Below are 15,034 nucleotides of genomic sequence, written 5' to 3' on the forward strand. Positions count from 1 at the left end.
GTATTTCATCTGCCTGTTTTTCTGTTCGGTTTTGCTTACTGACTTACAGGCGTTCTTTCTATTTCAAGAATCCTTTATGCTATGAGTCTGTCTTTTGACTTTACTTATAGCACTATTTTTGTTTCTTTGCCTTGTAAAAGTTTTTGATTTGATGTTGCCGGGTTTATCTTTTCTTTGTTCTTTTATGGCTTCTGAGTTTTACTTTATTTTTATTTATTTATCTATTTTGGCCACATGGCACTTAGTGCTCCGACCAGGGATCTTAGTTCCCCGACCAGGGATGGAACCCGTGCCCTGTGCAGTGGAAGCGTGGAGTCTTAACCACTGGACCGCCAGGGAAGTCCTGTGTTTTACTTTAAAAAGTCTTCTCCAATCCAAAAAAATAAAAACAAAACTACCTCCCATGTGTCTTCTAGTATTTTTATAGTTGAATTTTTAAAATTTAAATCATTGATCTCTGATTTTCTTCTGGTAGAAGGAATGAGATATATACAGTTTGATTTTTCTCCAGATGGCTACCCAGTAGTTCCAACACCATTTACTGAATAACCCAACATTTCCCCATTAATTCGAAATGCCACCTTTATCATACATTAATTCCCTATCAGCATTTGGTCTACACTAGACTTTCTACTATGTGCTATTCATCAGTCTATTTATTCATGTACCAATGCCATGCTTTAAATTACTTTAGTCTTATTATCTAATAAAGCTTATCTTCCTTACCGAAAAACTTCTTGGCTACTCTTACTTATTTTTCAAATGAATTTTAGAACCAGCTTGTCTAGTTCCAAAATAAAAGGCAAAGCAAATACTTGTTAGTATTTTTTCTAGGATCACAGTAAATTTATACATTAAAATAAGAAGGACTGACACTTGGTGCTGAGTCTTTATTTTCAAGAAGGCGCCATGTCTTTCCATTTGATTATGACTGTTTATATCCTTTTAGCATTTTCAAGTTCCCTTCATTTAGATTTTGGATTATAGTAAGCTTATTCCTGAGAAATTTATGTTTTTGTTGCTATTATAAGTGAGCTCTTTTCTTCTATTAAATATTTTAAATAGCTACTGTCTGTATTTTGGTTGAACTGTTTTAATAAACATAATAATAATAATTTCAAAACAAAAAAGGTCATGTTCTAATCTATAAATGCACATTGGTTTAAGATTTAGGATAAAACAATTAGACTAGTGTCACACACTTAACAGATAATGATAATAAGATGAAATCTTGGGTTCAGAGTTTCATTAACCACTAAGAGAATATTTCAGATAAGAAAAAAAATAAATTAACTGGAGAGACAAAGTCAAGAGGGAGGTCCAAATTAAATACCATTAGTTAAAGTCAATGTTTTGATCCATATCACATGCTTAAACTATTCTAAAGAATGATAATTTATAAATGTTTTAAGTTCATAGGTGAATAAATAATTTAACCTAGAGCTCTATGAGCAGATATACAATTCTCCTGAGCGTTACAGGAGGGCCTAATAACCACATACCATAAGGTTTCCATGTGTCTCCCATGTTGGTGCTTCAGTTTTATAAAGCTCTTCAAATTGCTGTCTATATTTTGTAACTAGTTCCTTTTCCAATTTATCAACACAGTCTGCATATTCAACCTTAAAAAAAAATCCAAAACAGTAACTTGTATCTTGAGTAAAAGGTAAATATTCAAATGAACAGAAATATGAATAAATTATAAAAAGGATTGAATTTTACAGGGTAAAGAGAAACAAGAGGACTAAATGGGCTTACCCTATAGGGGTGTCTTTCATCTTGAAAATAAGTGAGAAGGTGTAAGACACAACGAAGAATACAGGTTCTTTCTTCATAATAATAATCTGCAATCTGGGAAGAACCCAAAGATTCAAAATCAGTTACTCACCTTTGCATAGAAGATATTCAATTTTTAATTTATTGATTAAAAAATCACTTAAAGATGTGAATGGGGGACTTCCCTGGTGGCGCAGTGGTTAAGAATCCACCTGCCAATGCCAGGGACACGGGTTCGAGCCCTGGTCTGGGAAGATCCCACGTGCTACGGAGCAACTAAGCCAGTGTGCTACAACTACTGAGCCTGCACTCTACAGCCTGCGAGCCCAAACTACCGAAGCCCACACGCAGAGAGCCCGTGCTCCACAACAAGGAGAAGCCACTGCAATGAGAAGCCTGCGCACTGCAACAGAGTAGCCCCTGCTCGCCGCAGCTAGAGAAAGCCCACACACAGCAATGAAGACCTAATGCAGACAAAAATAAATTAATTAATTTTTTTAAAAAAGATGTGAATGGAAAAGTTAGATCTGTATAAATAATCACAGAAATGGAAACAGTGTTAGGCCAAAAGAAAGCAAAAGACCTTCATGAACTAGGATACAAGTAAAGTTATACAAGATAAAAGGAATTATTTAAAAATATAAACAAGTTTTCTAGCATGATTTCTCAGTTGGGCATTCAATTAATACCCAATGCTATAAACTGACAGGCCAGGGACTTCCCTGGTGGTCCAGTGGTTAAGAATCCATCTTGCAATGTAGGGGACGCCAGTTCGATCCCTGGTCAGGGAACTAAGATCCCACATGCCACAGGGCAACTAAGCCCATGTACTGCAACTCCACAGCCCACAAGCTCTGAAGCCCACAAGCCACTAGAGAGCCCATGTGCCGCAACTAAGACCCGATGCAGGGCTTCCCTGGTGGCACAGAGGTTAAGGATCCACCTGCCAATGAAGGGGACACAGGTTTGAAGTCTGGTCCTGGAAGATCCCACATGCTGCGGAGCAACTAAGCCCGTGCACCACAACTACTGAGCCTGTGCTCTAGAGCCCACGAGACATGACTACTGAAGCCTGTGAGCCTAGAGCCCATGCTCCACAACAAGAGAGGCCACTGCAATGAGAAGCCCGCACACCGCAACGAAGAGTAGCCCCCGCTCGCTGCAACTAGAGAAAGCCTGCATGAAGCAACAAAGATCCAACTCAGTCAAAAATAAATAAATGGGGCTTCCCTGGTGGCGCAGTGGTTGAGAGTCCGCCTGCTGATGCAAGGGATGCCGGTTCGTGCCCCAGTCCGGAAAGATCCCACATGCCGCCGAGCGGCTGGACCCGTGAGCCGTGGCCGCTGAGCCTGCGCATCCAGAACCTGTGCTCCGCAACGGGAGAGGCCACAACAGTGAGAGGCCCGCGTACCGCAAATAAATAAATAAATAAATAAAAATAAATGTTGTTTTGTTTTGTTTTTGCAGTACGCAGGCCTCTCACTGCTGTGGCCTCTCCCGTTGCAGAGCCCAGGCTCCGGATGCGCAGGCTCAGCGGCAATGGCTCACAGGCCTAGCCGCTCCGCAGCATGTGGGATATTCCCGGACCAGGGCACGAACCCGTGTCCCCTGCATTGGCAGGCGGACTCTCAACCACTGCACCACCAGGGAAGCCCTATTTATTTATTTTTTTAAAAAAAGACCCAAGGCAGCCAATAAATAAATAAATATTTTAAAATAAATAAATAAACTGACATGCCAAATACATGAAAGCAAATATAAAAATACCATTAGTGTATGTCCTAACTGTAACTGATGTACCCAGTTCTCACTAAATACCAAATAGGAAACTACTTCAGAAGTCATGGTCAAATTCCATGTTAAAATGAGATCCTATGCCCACTCTCACCAGTTCTATTCAACACAGTATTAGAAGTCCTAGCCACAGCAATCAGAGAAGAAAAAGAAAAGGTATCCAAATTGGAAGAGAGAGGTGAAATTGCCATTACATGCAGATAACATGACACTATACATAGAAAACCCTAAAGATTCCACACAAAAACTACTAGAACTGATAAACAAATTCAGCAAGGTAGCAGGATACAAGATTAACTACAGAAATCTGCTGTGTTGGGCTTCCCTGGTGGCGCAGTGATTGAGAGTCCGCCTGCCAATGCAGGGGACATGGGTTCGTGCCCCGGTCCAGGAAGATCCCACATGCCGCGGAGCAGCTGGGCCCATGAGCCAGGGACGCGCAGGGTCTAGAGCCTGTGCTCCGCAACGGGAGAGGCCGCAACAGTGAGAGGCCCGTGTACCGCAAAAACAAACAAACAAACAAAAAGAAATCTGCTGTGTTTCTTTACAATAACAATAAAATATCATAAAGGAAAAGTAAAAAAACAATCCCTTTTAAAATCACATATAGATAATCAACAAGGACCTACGGTATAGCACAAGGAATTCTATTCAATATTCTGTAATAACCTATATGGGAAAAGAATCTGAAAAAGAATGGACATGTGTATATGTAAAACTGAATCACTTTGCTGTACACTGAAACTAACACATTGTAAGTCAACTATACTCCAAAATAAAATAAAATTTTTTTAGAAAGAAAAAAAAAAAAGAAAAAGAAAGAAAATCACACCAAAAAACTTAGGAACAAACCTGACCAAAGAGGTGAAAAACTTATATGCTGAGAACTATAAAATATAAAACACTGATAAAAGAAACTGAAGATGGGGCTTCCCTGGTGGCGCAGTGGTTGAGAATCCGCCTGCCGATGCAGGGGACACGGGTTCGTGCCCCGGTCCAGGAAGATCCCACATGCCACAGAGCGGCTGGGCCCGTGAGCCATGGCCGCTGAGCCTGCGCGTCCGGAGCCAGTGCTCCGCAACGGGAGAGGCCACAACAGTGAGAGGCCCACATATCACAAAAAAAAAAAAAAAAAAAGAAAAGAAAAGAAAAGAAACTGAAGATGATTCAAAGAAATGGAAAGATATCCCACGCTCTTGAACTGGAAGAATTAATATTGTTAAAATGGCCAGACTACCCAAAGCAATCTACAGATTTAATGCGATCCCTATCAAATTACCCACGACATTTTTCACAGAACTAGAACAAATAATCCTAAAATTTATATGGAACCATAAAAGACCCAGAATTGCCAAAGTAATCCTGAGGAAAAAAAATAAAGCTGGAGGCATAACCCTCCCAGACTTTAGACAATACTATAAAGCTACAGTAATCAAAACAGCATAGTATTAGCACAAAAACAGACATATGGGGACTTCCCTGATGATCCAGTGGTTAAGACTCCACACTTGCAGGGGGCACAGGTTCAACCCCTGGTCAGGGAAGTTCTGCATGCCATATGGTGCAGCCAAAAAAAAACCAGACATATGGATCTATGGAACAGAATAGAGAGCCCAGAAATAAACCCACACACCTACAGTCAATTAATCTTTGAAAAAGAAGGCAAGAATACACAATGAAAAAAAGATAGTCTCTTCAGTAAGTAGTGCTGGGAAAGCTGAACAGCCGCATGTAAATCAAGGTCAAAGATACAATACTTCCTCACACCATACACAAAAATAAACTCAAAATGCCTTAAAGACTTGAATATAAAACATGATACCATAAAACTCCTAGAAGAGAACAAAGGCAAAACATTCTCTGACATAAATCATAGCAATGTTTTCTTAGGTCAGTCTCCCAAGGCAATAGAAATAAAAGCAAAAATAAACAAATGGGACCTAATCAAACTTACAAGCTTTTGCACAGCAAAGAAAATCATAAAACAAAAATACAACTTTGGGGGTGGGGGGCGGATAAAGAAAGAAAGATAAAGAAAGATAAAGAAACTTAAAACTTCAAATTAATCCTACTGCATTTAAAAAAGCCAGCAATGCTCAGAACAGAGTCAAAAATCTGTTGCCCAATTTTACATCAAAGAATGGAAATGGTGACTAGCACTGACCTTCAGGATTAAGGCCTGGCTCTGCCTCTCATCTTGCAGTACCGTCTGAAAGAAAAAAGAACAAAGAGCCATCTTATTAGCAAAATCAATTAACAAAGAAAAAGGTAAACATCTTTACCTTACCCTTCAAGATTATAATTGCCCGTTCATTTCTGGATACATTTTTTTACCTAAGTGTATCCAAGTCTGTGCTCAACTCCCTGCCCCTCTCCTCTGGCCTCAAGTTCCTCATATATAAAATCAGGGGCTGGAAAGGCTAGATGTTGTCTCAGGTCCTTTCCAGCTCTGACATCCTGTGATTCTATGATTAACATGTCTATCTTTGACCTCTCGGCCCCTCCAAGTCTGAGGACAGACCTCGACTTAAGCATATGTTTTTTAAAGCTTTACAAAGTCTTTCCTGAGAATGGCTGTATCTGATCACCTATCTCTGTTGCAGAGAACTGGTACCAAAATCCTGAATTATCTAAAACCAACAAGGAAAAGGATAAAGGCAGGAGAAGGGAGATGGACATAACTACAAACCTTTAGTGAGTCCCGAGTACCTCTGTAATCCTCTTGAAGGTAACACTGGAGTAACTGCACACTCTGTTCTTCATCAAGACCCTGAAAACAGAGGTTACAAGGGAGGAACAGCCACCTGCGGTCAGAAACCACACAGAGCATGCAAAGCAATCTAAAGATTTGTTCTCTAAAATGAACATGGAACTTGAATAAACAAAAATTATTTTAAAAGATTTCACACAACATAATTTTAACCCAAATAGGAGAAAAAAGGAGCAGCCACTGACATGTAATTTACATGCCAGTTAAACTTACATGTCAGAAACAACTGTGCTTATTCACCAAGAACATTAATATAGCAGCAGGCATGATCTGGGTTTCCAAAATGAAAAGGAAACAGCTACATAATTAAATACAATCTAGGCGACTTAAAGAACACCCCAAATATGCTGAAGAAAACTCTATGATATGCAGTAAACAGGGTCAGGCAACTTGACTTGTGGCTTTTAGCAAGAAGAGTTGCAACTTGGGCATTTTTGAAATATAATATGCTCAATTTAATCTCTGAAACTGAAATAAACTGAATTTTCACTAACAATCACTAACAACCAAACCACGCATATCCACCCTGCAGGTAATAAACAGAGCCAGTGCTAATTTTTACTCACCAAAAACTTGCTGATTCTTAAACCCAGTTCCTTCAGTGGTGAAGCTACATCTTTATTAGCTTTCACTTTTTCAGCTGAATTTGGACTATGAAAAGAACAGTGAATCATTTCCTCATTCCCAATGACCCTCTAGGGGTTTAAAACAAAAAATTAAAGATATTTTTACCACAGACCTTTTTCTGCCTTTTTAGGTGCCTATAAAATACACACACATGCACGCACACACACATACACACACACATACACACACACATACAAGTTCATCTCTACAGACTTTATAACACAAAACTATATCTAAGTAATAAATATAGTATATGTCTGTTACAAACTATAGTTACAACTATGTTATTTGTAGATCTACTTAGTTACATTAATTATTTTTGATCCTTATAACTATCCTGGAAGGTAAACATTACTATCCCCATTTTACAAATGGAATTACCAACACTTAGAAAGAATAAATAACTTACCAAAAATCCCACAGCTAATAAAAAGTTGAGGTGAAATTTAAAACCAGGTCTGTTAGTATACATACATATATTATCTATGTCCACTGAGAAGGCCTAGAAGATATGACATTTCAGTAGCAGCGAGCACACCCAGCACCCAGATCTTTACTTCTAATCCCATTCTCTAACAAAAGGTATCAGGACTCCTTGAAGAAATGGCTGATTCTAGAGCTGGGGTGGGGAAAATACTAGATGAGCCTGGAGCATCTTGTAATGCCAGAAAGTAAGAAAATATTCAGAAAACAAAAGCATGGGGACATGTCAAAACCTCAAGGAATGCCCAATGGCCAAAGCTGGAACAAAGTATAAACAAAGTATGAAATACATGAGTCCATAATGATCTAAATAAATGAATGAATGAATATATATATATATATATATATAAATAAATGGGGAAGAAGGGAAAAAATCTTCCTTACAGAAGGAGTTCCAGTAACACACATATATGCTACCCCCTTCAGGAGGTAGTTTAATTTCACTACACCCACACACTGAAAGCGGGCTATACTGAGTGACTCACTTCCAAAAAATAGAGTAGGGAAAGAGAAAAGAGTGACTTTACAGAAGAGATATTTGGCAAATGCTACCTTACCCCAGTGAGCAAGGTTAACATCCGCAGTGACTTCATGTGGATAACATGTATCCTCTGCCATGATGTGATAAGAATGGTACTTCACCTCAGTGTATTCTTTCCAAAAACCCACAACCTCAATCTAATAATGAAAAAAAAAAAAAAAAAAAAATCCGACTTTCAGGGTTGGGAGTCCGCCTGCCAATGCATGGGACACGGGTTCGTGCCCCGGTCTGGAAGGGTCCCACATGCCGTGGAACAGCTGGACCCGTGAGCCACGGCCGCTGGTCCTGCGCGTCCGGGTCCTGTGCTCCACAGCGGGAGAGGCCACAACAGTGAGGTGCCCACGTACCGCAAAAAAAAAAAGGAAATCAGACTTCCAAATTGAGGGTATTCTACTACAAAATACTTGACCAGTCTTCCTCAAAACTATTCAAGGTCATGAAAACCAAGGAAAGACTGAGATACTGTCACAGCTAACAGCTAAGGAGACATGACAACTAAATGCAATATGATACCCTGGGCTGAACCCTGGAACAGAAAAAGGACATTAAAAAAAAAGTTAAAACTGTTTAAAAATCTGTGTTAAATTCAAATTAAGCCTGCAGTTAAAAAAAAAAAGTCTGTCAGACTTTAAATCCCATGCTACTACAAAGGGAACTTTTCTCTTTAAAAAAAGAAATTCATACCACAAATGCCCATTCTGTGAACTAAAGCATATTGCTGTTGGATTTTTTTTTTTTTTTTAAGAGAGACTCTCACATTTCACAGAAAATCCACAACACAAAGGCTAGTATAAAGTTAAACAATAAGGTCTGAAAGAGGCAACACAGAATGATGATTAAGAACACAGACACTGGAGAAGGACTGCCAGGTTTGAATCCTGGTTCTACCACTTACTAGCTGTGTGACCTTGGGCAAGTTACTTAACCTCTTTGTGCCTCAGTTTCCCCATCTGTAAAATGGAAACAATAATAATAAAAATACCTACATGTGATAACATAGTGTTTATCTTCTTTTTTTCAAGTCCATATATTCTGGATACATAGTAAAGTATTTACAGATAAAATAACATGATGTCTGGGAGTTACTTCAAAATAATTATGGGGGAAGGGTTAATAGATGATCAAAAAAATAAAGTTCTTCACTAACCTAACAGAATGAAGATGGAAGGCGAAGATGTAATAAAATCAACAGGTGTTCAGAAGTAGAAGGGAAATGAGGGCAGCTTGAGAACTATGTTGCATAACAGAATGAGAGCTGGACTAAGAATTAAGATAAAAGTCTTCTTTTTTAACCACTTTCTATTTTATTATTGTTCTTTTCCACTGCCGAGCAAAAAAAATCTATATATTCAAACAAAGAACAAAAATAGTACCTATCTCAAAGGGCTGTTGTAAGGACTAAATAACTTACCATAAGTCTACTGCTTAGAGCAGTAACTGGTACATAGCAAAAAATACGTGAGTGTCAGCTGCTATTTTGTGTCAGCATTGTTCACTGTTATATCCTAGCATTTGGTGCTGACAGTCTCTCACACAAACATGATGGACTGAAATAACTATTAGGAATCTTAATTGAGTATTTAATAAATCCTCATCCCTGGATACTAGGGTTATACAATGGATTCAACAATACTGTATTTCCAGAAGGAATTTCCTTTTCTTCAACAGAGAGAAAAAAATGCGCCCTACTCTTTTTCCCTGGTTATCCAAATTATATACCCTCTGATCTAACTAACACAGTAATATCACAGAATCCTACATAAGGGTGGTTTCATCTATGTCAGGTTCCTCAGGGGAATTACTCAAAAGAGACCCACCGAATAGCCATACCTGGGAGGTTTATAGTAAGAAAGCCCTTCTAATAGCCGCTGCCAGTGTTTATTCAGCTCTGCCTCAATCTGATTCTGGAGAAGAAGAAGGAAATTATACAAATGCAATTTTAATCAGATTCCAGGATCACACTGAGGATAACATATTCCTTTGAGTCTTTTTAATATGCATTTTTCCCCACAGTTGAAATAATTTTGAATATAGAATTCTGTAGCTTGTTTTTCTTTACTTAACATTCTAACATAATGATTTAACCTTATTATGAAAATCTTGATAAACATCCTTTCTAGTGGTTGCATAATATTTTATCAAGTGGCTAGATCATAATTTATTTACCATTCTTCTAATGTTAGATACATTTAAGCTGGCTATAATTCTTTATTTATATGAATAACACTATGGTAAAGAGCTTTGTGCCCAAAACAATTTCTTTCTTTTAAAATATATTCTCAGACGTGGAATTATCAGATGAAGGCATATCAAAAAATGTTAAGGCTCTAAAAATGATGTTAACATTCATTATGCTAATTATAATAACAACACTAGTAATAATTATATGTCATCTTAACACTTTAGCCTCACAGAGTCAGAACACTCAGGGATCCACATGAAGAACTGTTCTTTATTGATTATATACTTGGAAATATCCTAAAAACCTCAGCCTCTGTGACCTAAGCAGCTAGCTAAACAGAAAAGGAAGAAAAGGCAAGTCAACATGAGACAGAGAAAAGGCCTGAGAATCTTTGTTAGCCTATGGTAGTAAAATGGTGTTTGTACCCCTACTCTCAGCAGCCAGTCAAGTAGCACTGGTATCTTTTCAGAAAAGGAATCACTGAGGTACAAAGAAAAGTGGAGATTTAGAAAACTTCAACAGCTAGGCTGTAAGACACACTGCAGGGCTTCCCTGGTGGCCCAGTGGTTGAGAGTCCGCCTGCCGATGCAGGGGACACGGGTTCGTGCCCCGGTCCGGGAGGATCCCACATGCCGCGGAGCGGCTGGGCCGGTGAGCCATGGCCGCTGAGCCTGCGCGTCCGGAGCCTGTGCTCCGCAACGGGAGAGGCCACAACAGTGAGAGGCCCGCGTACCGCAAAAAGACACACTGCATTTCAGCAAAGAGAAGTGGAGAATGCATAATGCCTATTTTAGGAATAAAATAGGAATTAATTTTAGGAATAATAAAAGGTGTTTATTTCCTATTTCAAAGAGAAGGGCATTTTTGGTAATATAAACTACACAAAGAACCCCAGAATCCATTCAAGAACACACCACTTACCAGTTCTCTCAGAGCTGACCTTCCAAGCAAAATTGTCCACAGTTCTCTACTGCTCCTAAAAAATGACAGAAAGCAGAGGTAACCTTGCTCTTTCGGAAAAAAAAAAAAAATGTATATTTTAGAATTAATGAAACACAGTAATTAATGAATTACAGTACATCTTCTATGCTAAGAAGATGCCTCAATTTAGTATTTCTATCTCCTCCCTTCGCATTAAAATGTCGTGACCAATAAGGAACAAAAATCCAGAAAAAGACTAATCTATTTCAGGACCCCCAACACCTTCAGCAAATTTTCTAAATACATGACATAATGCACTTTCTCAATCCAGTAAAGTCTAACAGTCATTATTAACGGCACTACGTTCATTCAATCATTAATGAATTCCCACTAGGTACCACATGCAGTGCTAAATACAGGAGACAAAAGAAACACAAGTGAGGAGTGGGGCCAGGTCTTGGTGTCAAAATGGTGGCCTACAAGACAGCTCACACCGATCAGTATCCCCAGTACCTCTGCCACCAGTGTCCTTGACCCCACAGTGAGCTGAAGCTGCCCCCCACACCGCCCCTCCTCAGAAGGCCCTCCAAGACCATCAACTCATCACTCAACAACAGGCGTATTTCTGGAGAAATGTGGCATCTCTGGAGAATATGGATAGAGTGATGGAAAAAACAGTGGCTGTTAAAGGGCTTATCATATACATCTTATCAGAATCTACTTCAGATTTATATTAACTTAATTCCAGCAAGATTCCAAAAGTGAGTCCTTTAATGAATATACATCACAGCAAGAGGAAGCAAAAAAAGAAGGAACAGGCTTCCCTGGTGGCGCAGTGGTTGAGAATCCGCCTGCCGATGCAGGGGACACGGGTTTGTGCCCCGGTCCGGGAGCGGCTGGGCCCGTGGGCCATGGCCGCTGAGCCTGCGCGTCTGGAGCCTGTGCTCCGCAACGGGAGAGGCCCGCGTATAGCAAAAAAAAAAAAAAAAAAGAAAGGATTATGGAGAATTCCCTGGTGGCGCAGCGGTTAAGAATCTGCCTGCCAATGCAGGGCACACGGGTTCGAGCCCTGGGCCAGGAAGATCCCACATGCCACAGAGCAACTAAGCCCATGCGCCATAACTACTGAGCCTGCACTCTAGAGCTCGTGAGCCACAACTACTGAGCCCACATGCCACAACTACTGAAGCCTGTGGGCCTAGAGCCCGTGCTCCGCAAGAGAAGCCATTGTAATGAGAAGCCCATGCACCGCAATGAAGAGTAGCCCGCGCTCACAGCAACTAGAGAAAGCCCACATGCAGCAACAAAGACCCAACGCGCCATAAATAAATAAACAATTTTTTTAAGTCATAAAAAAAAGAAAGGATTATAAAAAGCATAGGGATTATATTTTTGGAGATCCTATATAAGCCCTAGAATAGTAACCTAAAATAATTAACCTGCTTAGAAAGCCTATTTTCAGAGAGACAATGAAAAGGTCCTAATAGAATATACTAGGCAGTTAACAAGAAGAAAGCAGGTTATATTAACTATGAGGATAAATTTAAAAATCTTTTCCCCATTAAGACAGTAACACAAAGCACTAATCCTATCTATTTTTAAATGTTCAGGTTCCCATCAAAAGAGGATTAAAAACACCTAAAAATTACAAATCTTTCCTAAAGGTTAAAGCTTTTAAGAAAACAACTTCGATTCTGCTGAATCAATAATCACCAACTCCCACAACTGCACTGTGGAATCACTAATCATCTTTCTGATAACGAGAGCATTCACTATCCAAAAATTAGGAGATTAGGGGCTTCCCTGGTGGCGCAGTGGTTGAGAATCTGCCTGCTGATGCAGGGGACACGGGTTCGTGCCCCGGTCCGGGAGGATCCCACATGCCGCGGAGCGGCTGGGCCCGTGAGCCATGGCCGCTGAGCATGAGCGTCCGGAGCCCGTGCTTCGCAACGGGAGAGGCCACAACAGTGAGAGGCCCACTTACCACAAAAAAAAAAAAAAAAAAAAAAATTAGGAGATTAAATCCAGTTGATGAAACAAATATATCTCTTTGTACTTATAATCTATATTTAAAGGTACGAATAAGCCAAGCCCTAAGAAATTAAAGACAGAAGAAAGCTCACTATTTAAAGAAATGTATAGTAAATTTTGGAAGAATGCCTTTTGTAAAGAGAATAATTATCATCTAACTTACTTGCTTGATATATCTGAATTAGCAAAAGTAAAGGGAGGGGGCTTTAAAATGGCATATGCTTTTACTTTACCAAGGATAGCTTCTGGTTTGCACAAAACAGATTAGATACCTATTATATAATAAATAGCTAATAATGGGGCTAATACTACATCACAATTAATGGAAAGAAATTTATCATTAATTGAACACTGTTGTATGCCTGAGCTAAATTACTCTTTCTTGATCATACATCTTCCAATTTCAAAAGCGTGAGCATCAATGAGCTGAGGTATCTGCATTTGCTTTCAGAACTTTGATCTTTAGCTAGGTAGCAGTGAGTCCCAGGAGACTGAGAATACCACTACCTGTACTCAAGGACTAGCTGCCAGGATCCAGAATTCTGTTTACTCAAATTCAAGTTGTGTGTATTTGTAATACCAAAATCTGTACAGTTAAAACAAACGAGAGAGCCAACCTATGTCTCTCATGCCTGAGGGTTCGGTCCCTTTGAGTGAAGATGAAAGGGGCGTGGAGAATCGGTATTCGTTTGTCCTTACCATTCTGTAACATTCGTGAGCTGACCCTGTGCTGGGGACACGCCAGTGGCTGAGACAGGCCCAGTCTCTATGCTGCTGGAGCTCAGAGTTCAGTGACAGACACAGATGCATCACCAGCCTTTTTTTTTTTTGGCTGCACGGCATGGCTTATGGGATCTTCGTTTCCAGACCAGGGATTGAACCCTCACCCCTGCATTTTTTTTTTTTTTTTTTTTGCGGTACGTGGGCCTCTCACTGTTGTGGCCTCTCCCGTTGCGGAGCACAGGCTCCGGACGCGCAGGCTCAGCGGCCATGGCTCACGGGCCCAGCCGCTCCGCAGCATGTGGGATCCTCTCGGACTGGGGCACGAACCCGTGTTCCCTGCATCGGCAGGCGGACTCTCAACCACTGCGCCACCAGGTAAGCCCAAGTTTGGCTTTTTTATATTCCATATGTAAGTATGGTACTTGTATTTCTTTGTCTGAATTTTTAAATTTTCCTAACACCCTCAAGTTCCATCTGTGTTGTCTCAAATGGCAGGATTTCATGTTTCTCACAGCTTAATAATATTCCTTGGTGTATAGATACTAAATCCTCTTTATCTCTTAATCTGATGATGGACACTTAACTTTGTTTCCATATCTTGCCTATTGTGAATAATGCTGCAATGAATGTGCGAGTCCAGATACCTCTTTGAGATAGTGATTTTATTTCCTTTGGATATACACTCAGAAGTGAGATTGCTGCCTCATACATAGTTCTAATTTTGGTATCTGAGGACCTCCATTCTATTTCCCATAGTGGCTGTTAAAATTTACGTTCTACCAACAGTGTTACAAGCGTTCCCTTGTAGGTCAAGTATTTTTGTTTAATAAATTTATTTATTTATTTAAAAAAAAAAAAAAAAACAAGAAAATGTTCTAAGAGTGTTTCTCAAAATGTAGTTGGTCCTCAGCCCAAACAGCAAAATCAGCTGGAAACAACATAGCAACACTGCAGAATCCTGGTCATCACCCAGAGCTACTCTTTCTCAGAGGTTGGGCATGGGAAATCTACATTTTAAAATGAGTACTCAAATGAAATACTAAATTACCAATGCGTACTCAAATGAATTACTAAATTACCACTGCTCTAGGGCATCAGGTTGTCTCAGAGGAGCAGGTAAAAGACCCGGTCAGTATAGATCTTCTTTGCCTTTTTTCTGTTTTTTTTGTTTGTTTTTGGCTGCTTT

General features: G+C 39.7%; 1 protein-coding gene across 5 annotated transcripts in view; it reads right to left on the bottom strand.

The window, feature by feature from the left end:
* NUP188 (nucleoporin 188) overlaps positions 1-15,034 on the bottom strand; it is a 45,499-nt gene that overhangs the window by 26,617 nt on the left and 3,848 nt on the right. For 4 of the 5 annotated variants that reach the window (XM_067040572.1, XM_059072554.2, XM_067040571.1 and 1 more), the window contains exons 2-8: positions 11,095-11,149; positions 9,822-9,895; positions 6,907-6,991; positions 6,260-6,340; positions 5,735-5,779; positions 1,759-1,851; positions 1,503-1,622 (exon numbers count right to left, since the gene is read on the bottom strand). In XM_067040572.1, the coding sequence (XP_066896673.1) occupies positions 1,503-1,622; positions 1,759-1,851; positions 5,735-5,779; positions 6,260-6,340; positions 6,907-6,991; positions 9,822-9,895; positions 11,095-11,149 (553 nt within the window). Of the gene's footprint in view, positions 1-1,502; positions 1,623-1,758; positions 1,852-5,734; positions 5,780-6,259; positions 6,341-6,906; positions 6,992-8,886; positions 8,942-9,821; positions 9,896-11,094; positions 11,150-15,034 lie in introns of all 5 variants that reach the window. The other variant, XM_067040573.1, reaches the window with a different exon arrangement.

This window comes from Kogia breviceps, chromosome 8 (assembly GCF_026419965.1).
Source record: "Kogia breviceps isolate mKogBre1 chromosome 8, mKogBre1 haplotype 1, whole genome shotgun sequence".
Classification (NCBI taxonomy): Eukaryota; Metazoa; Chordata; class Mammalia; order Artiodactyla; family Physeteridae; genus Kogia; species Kogia breviceps.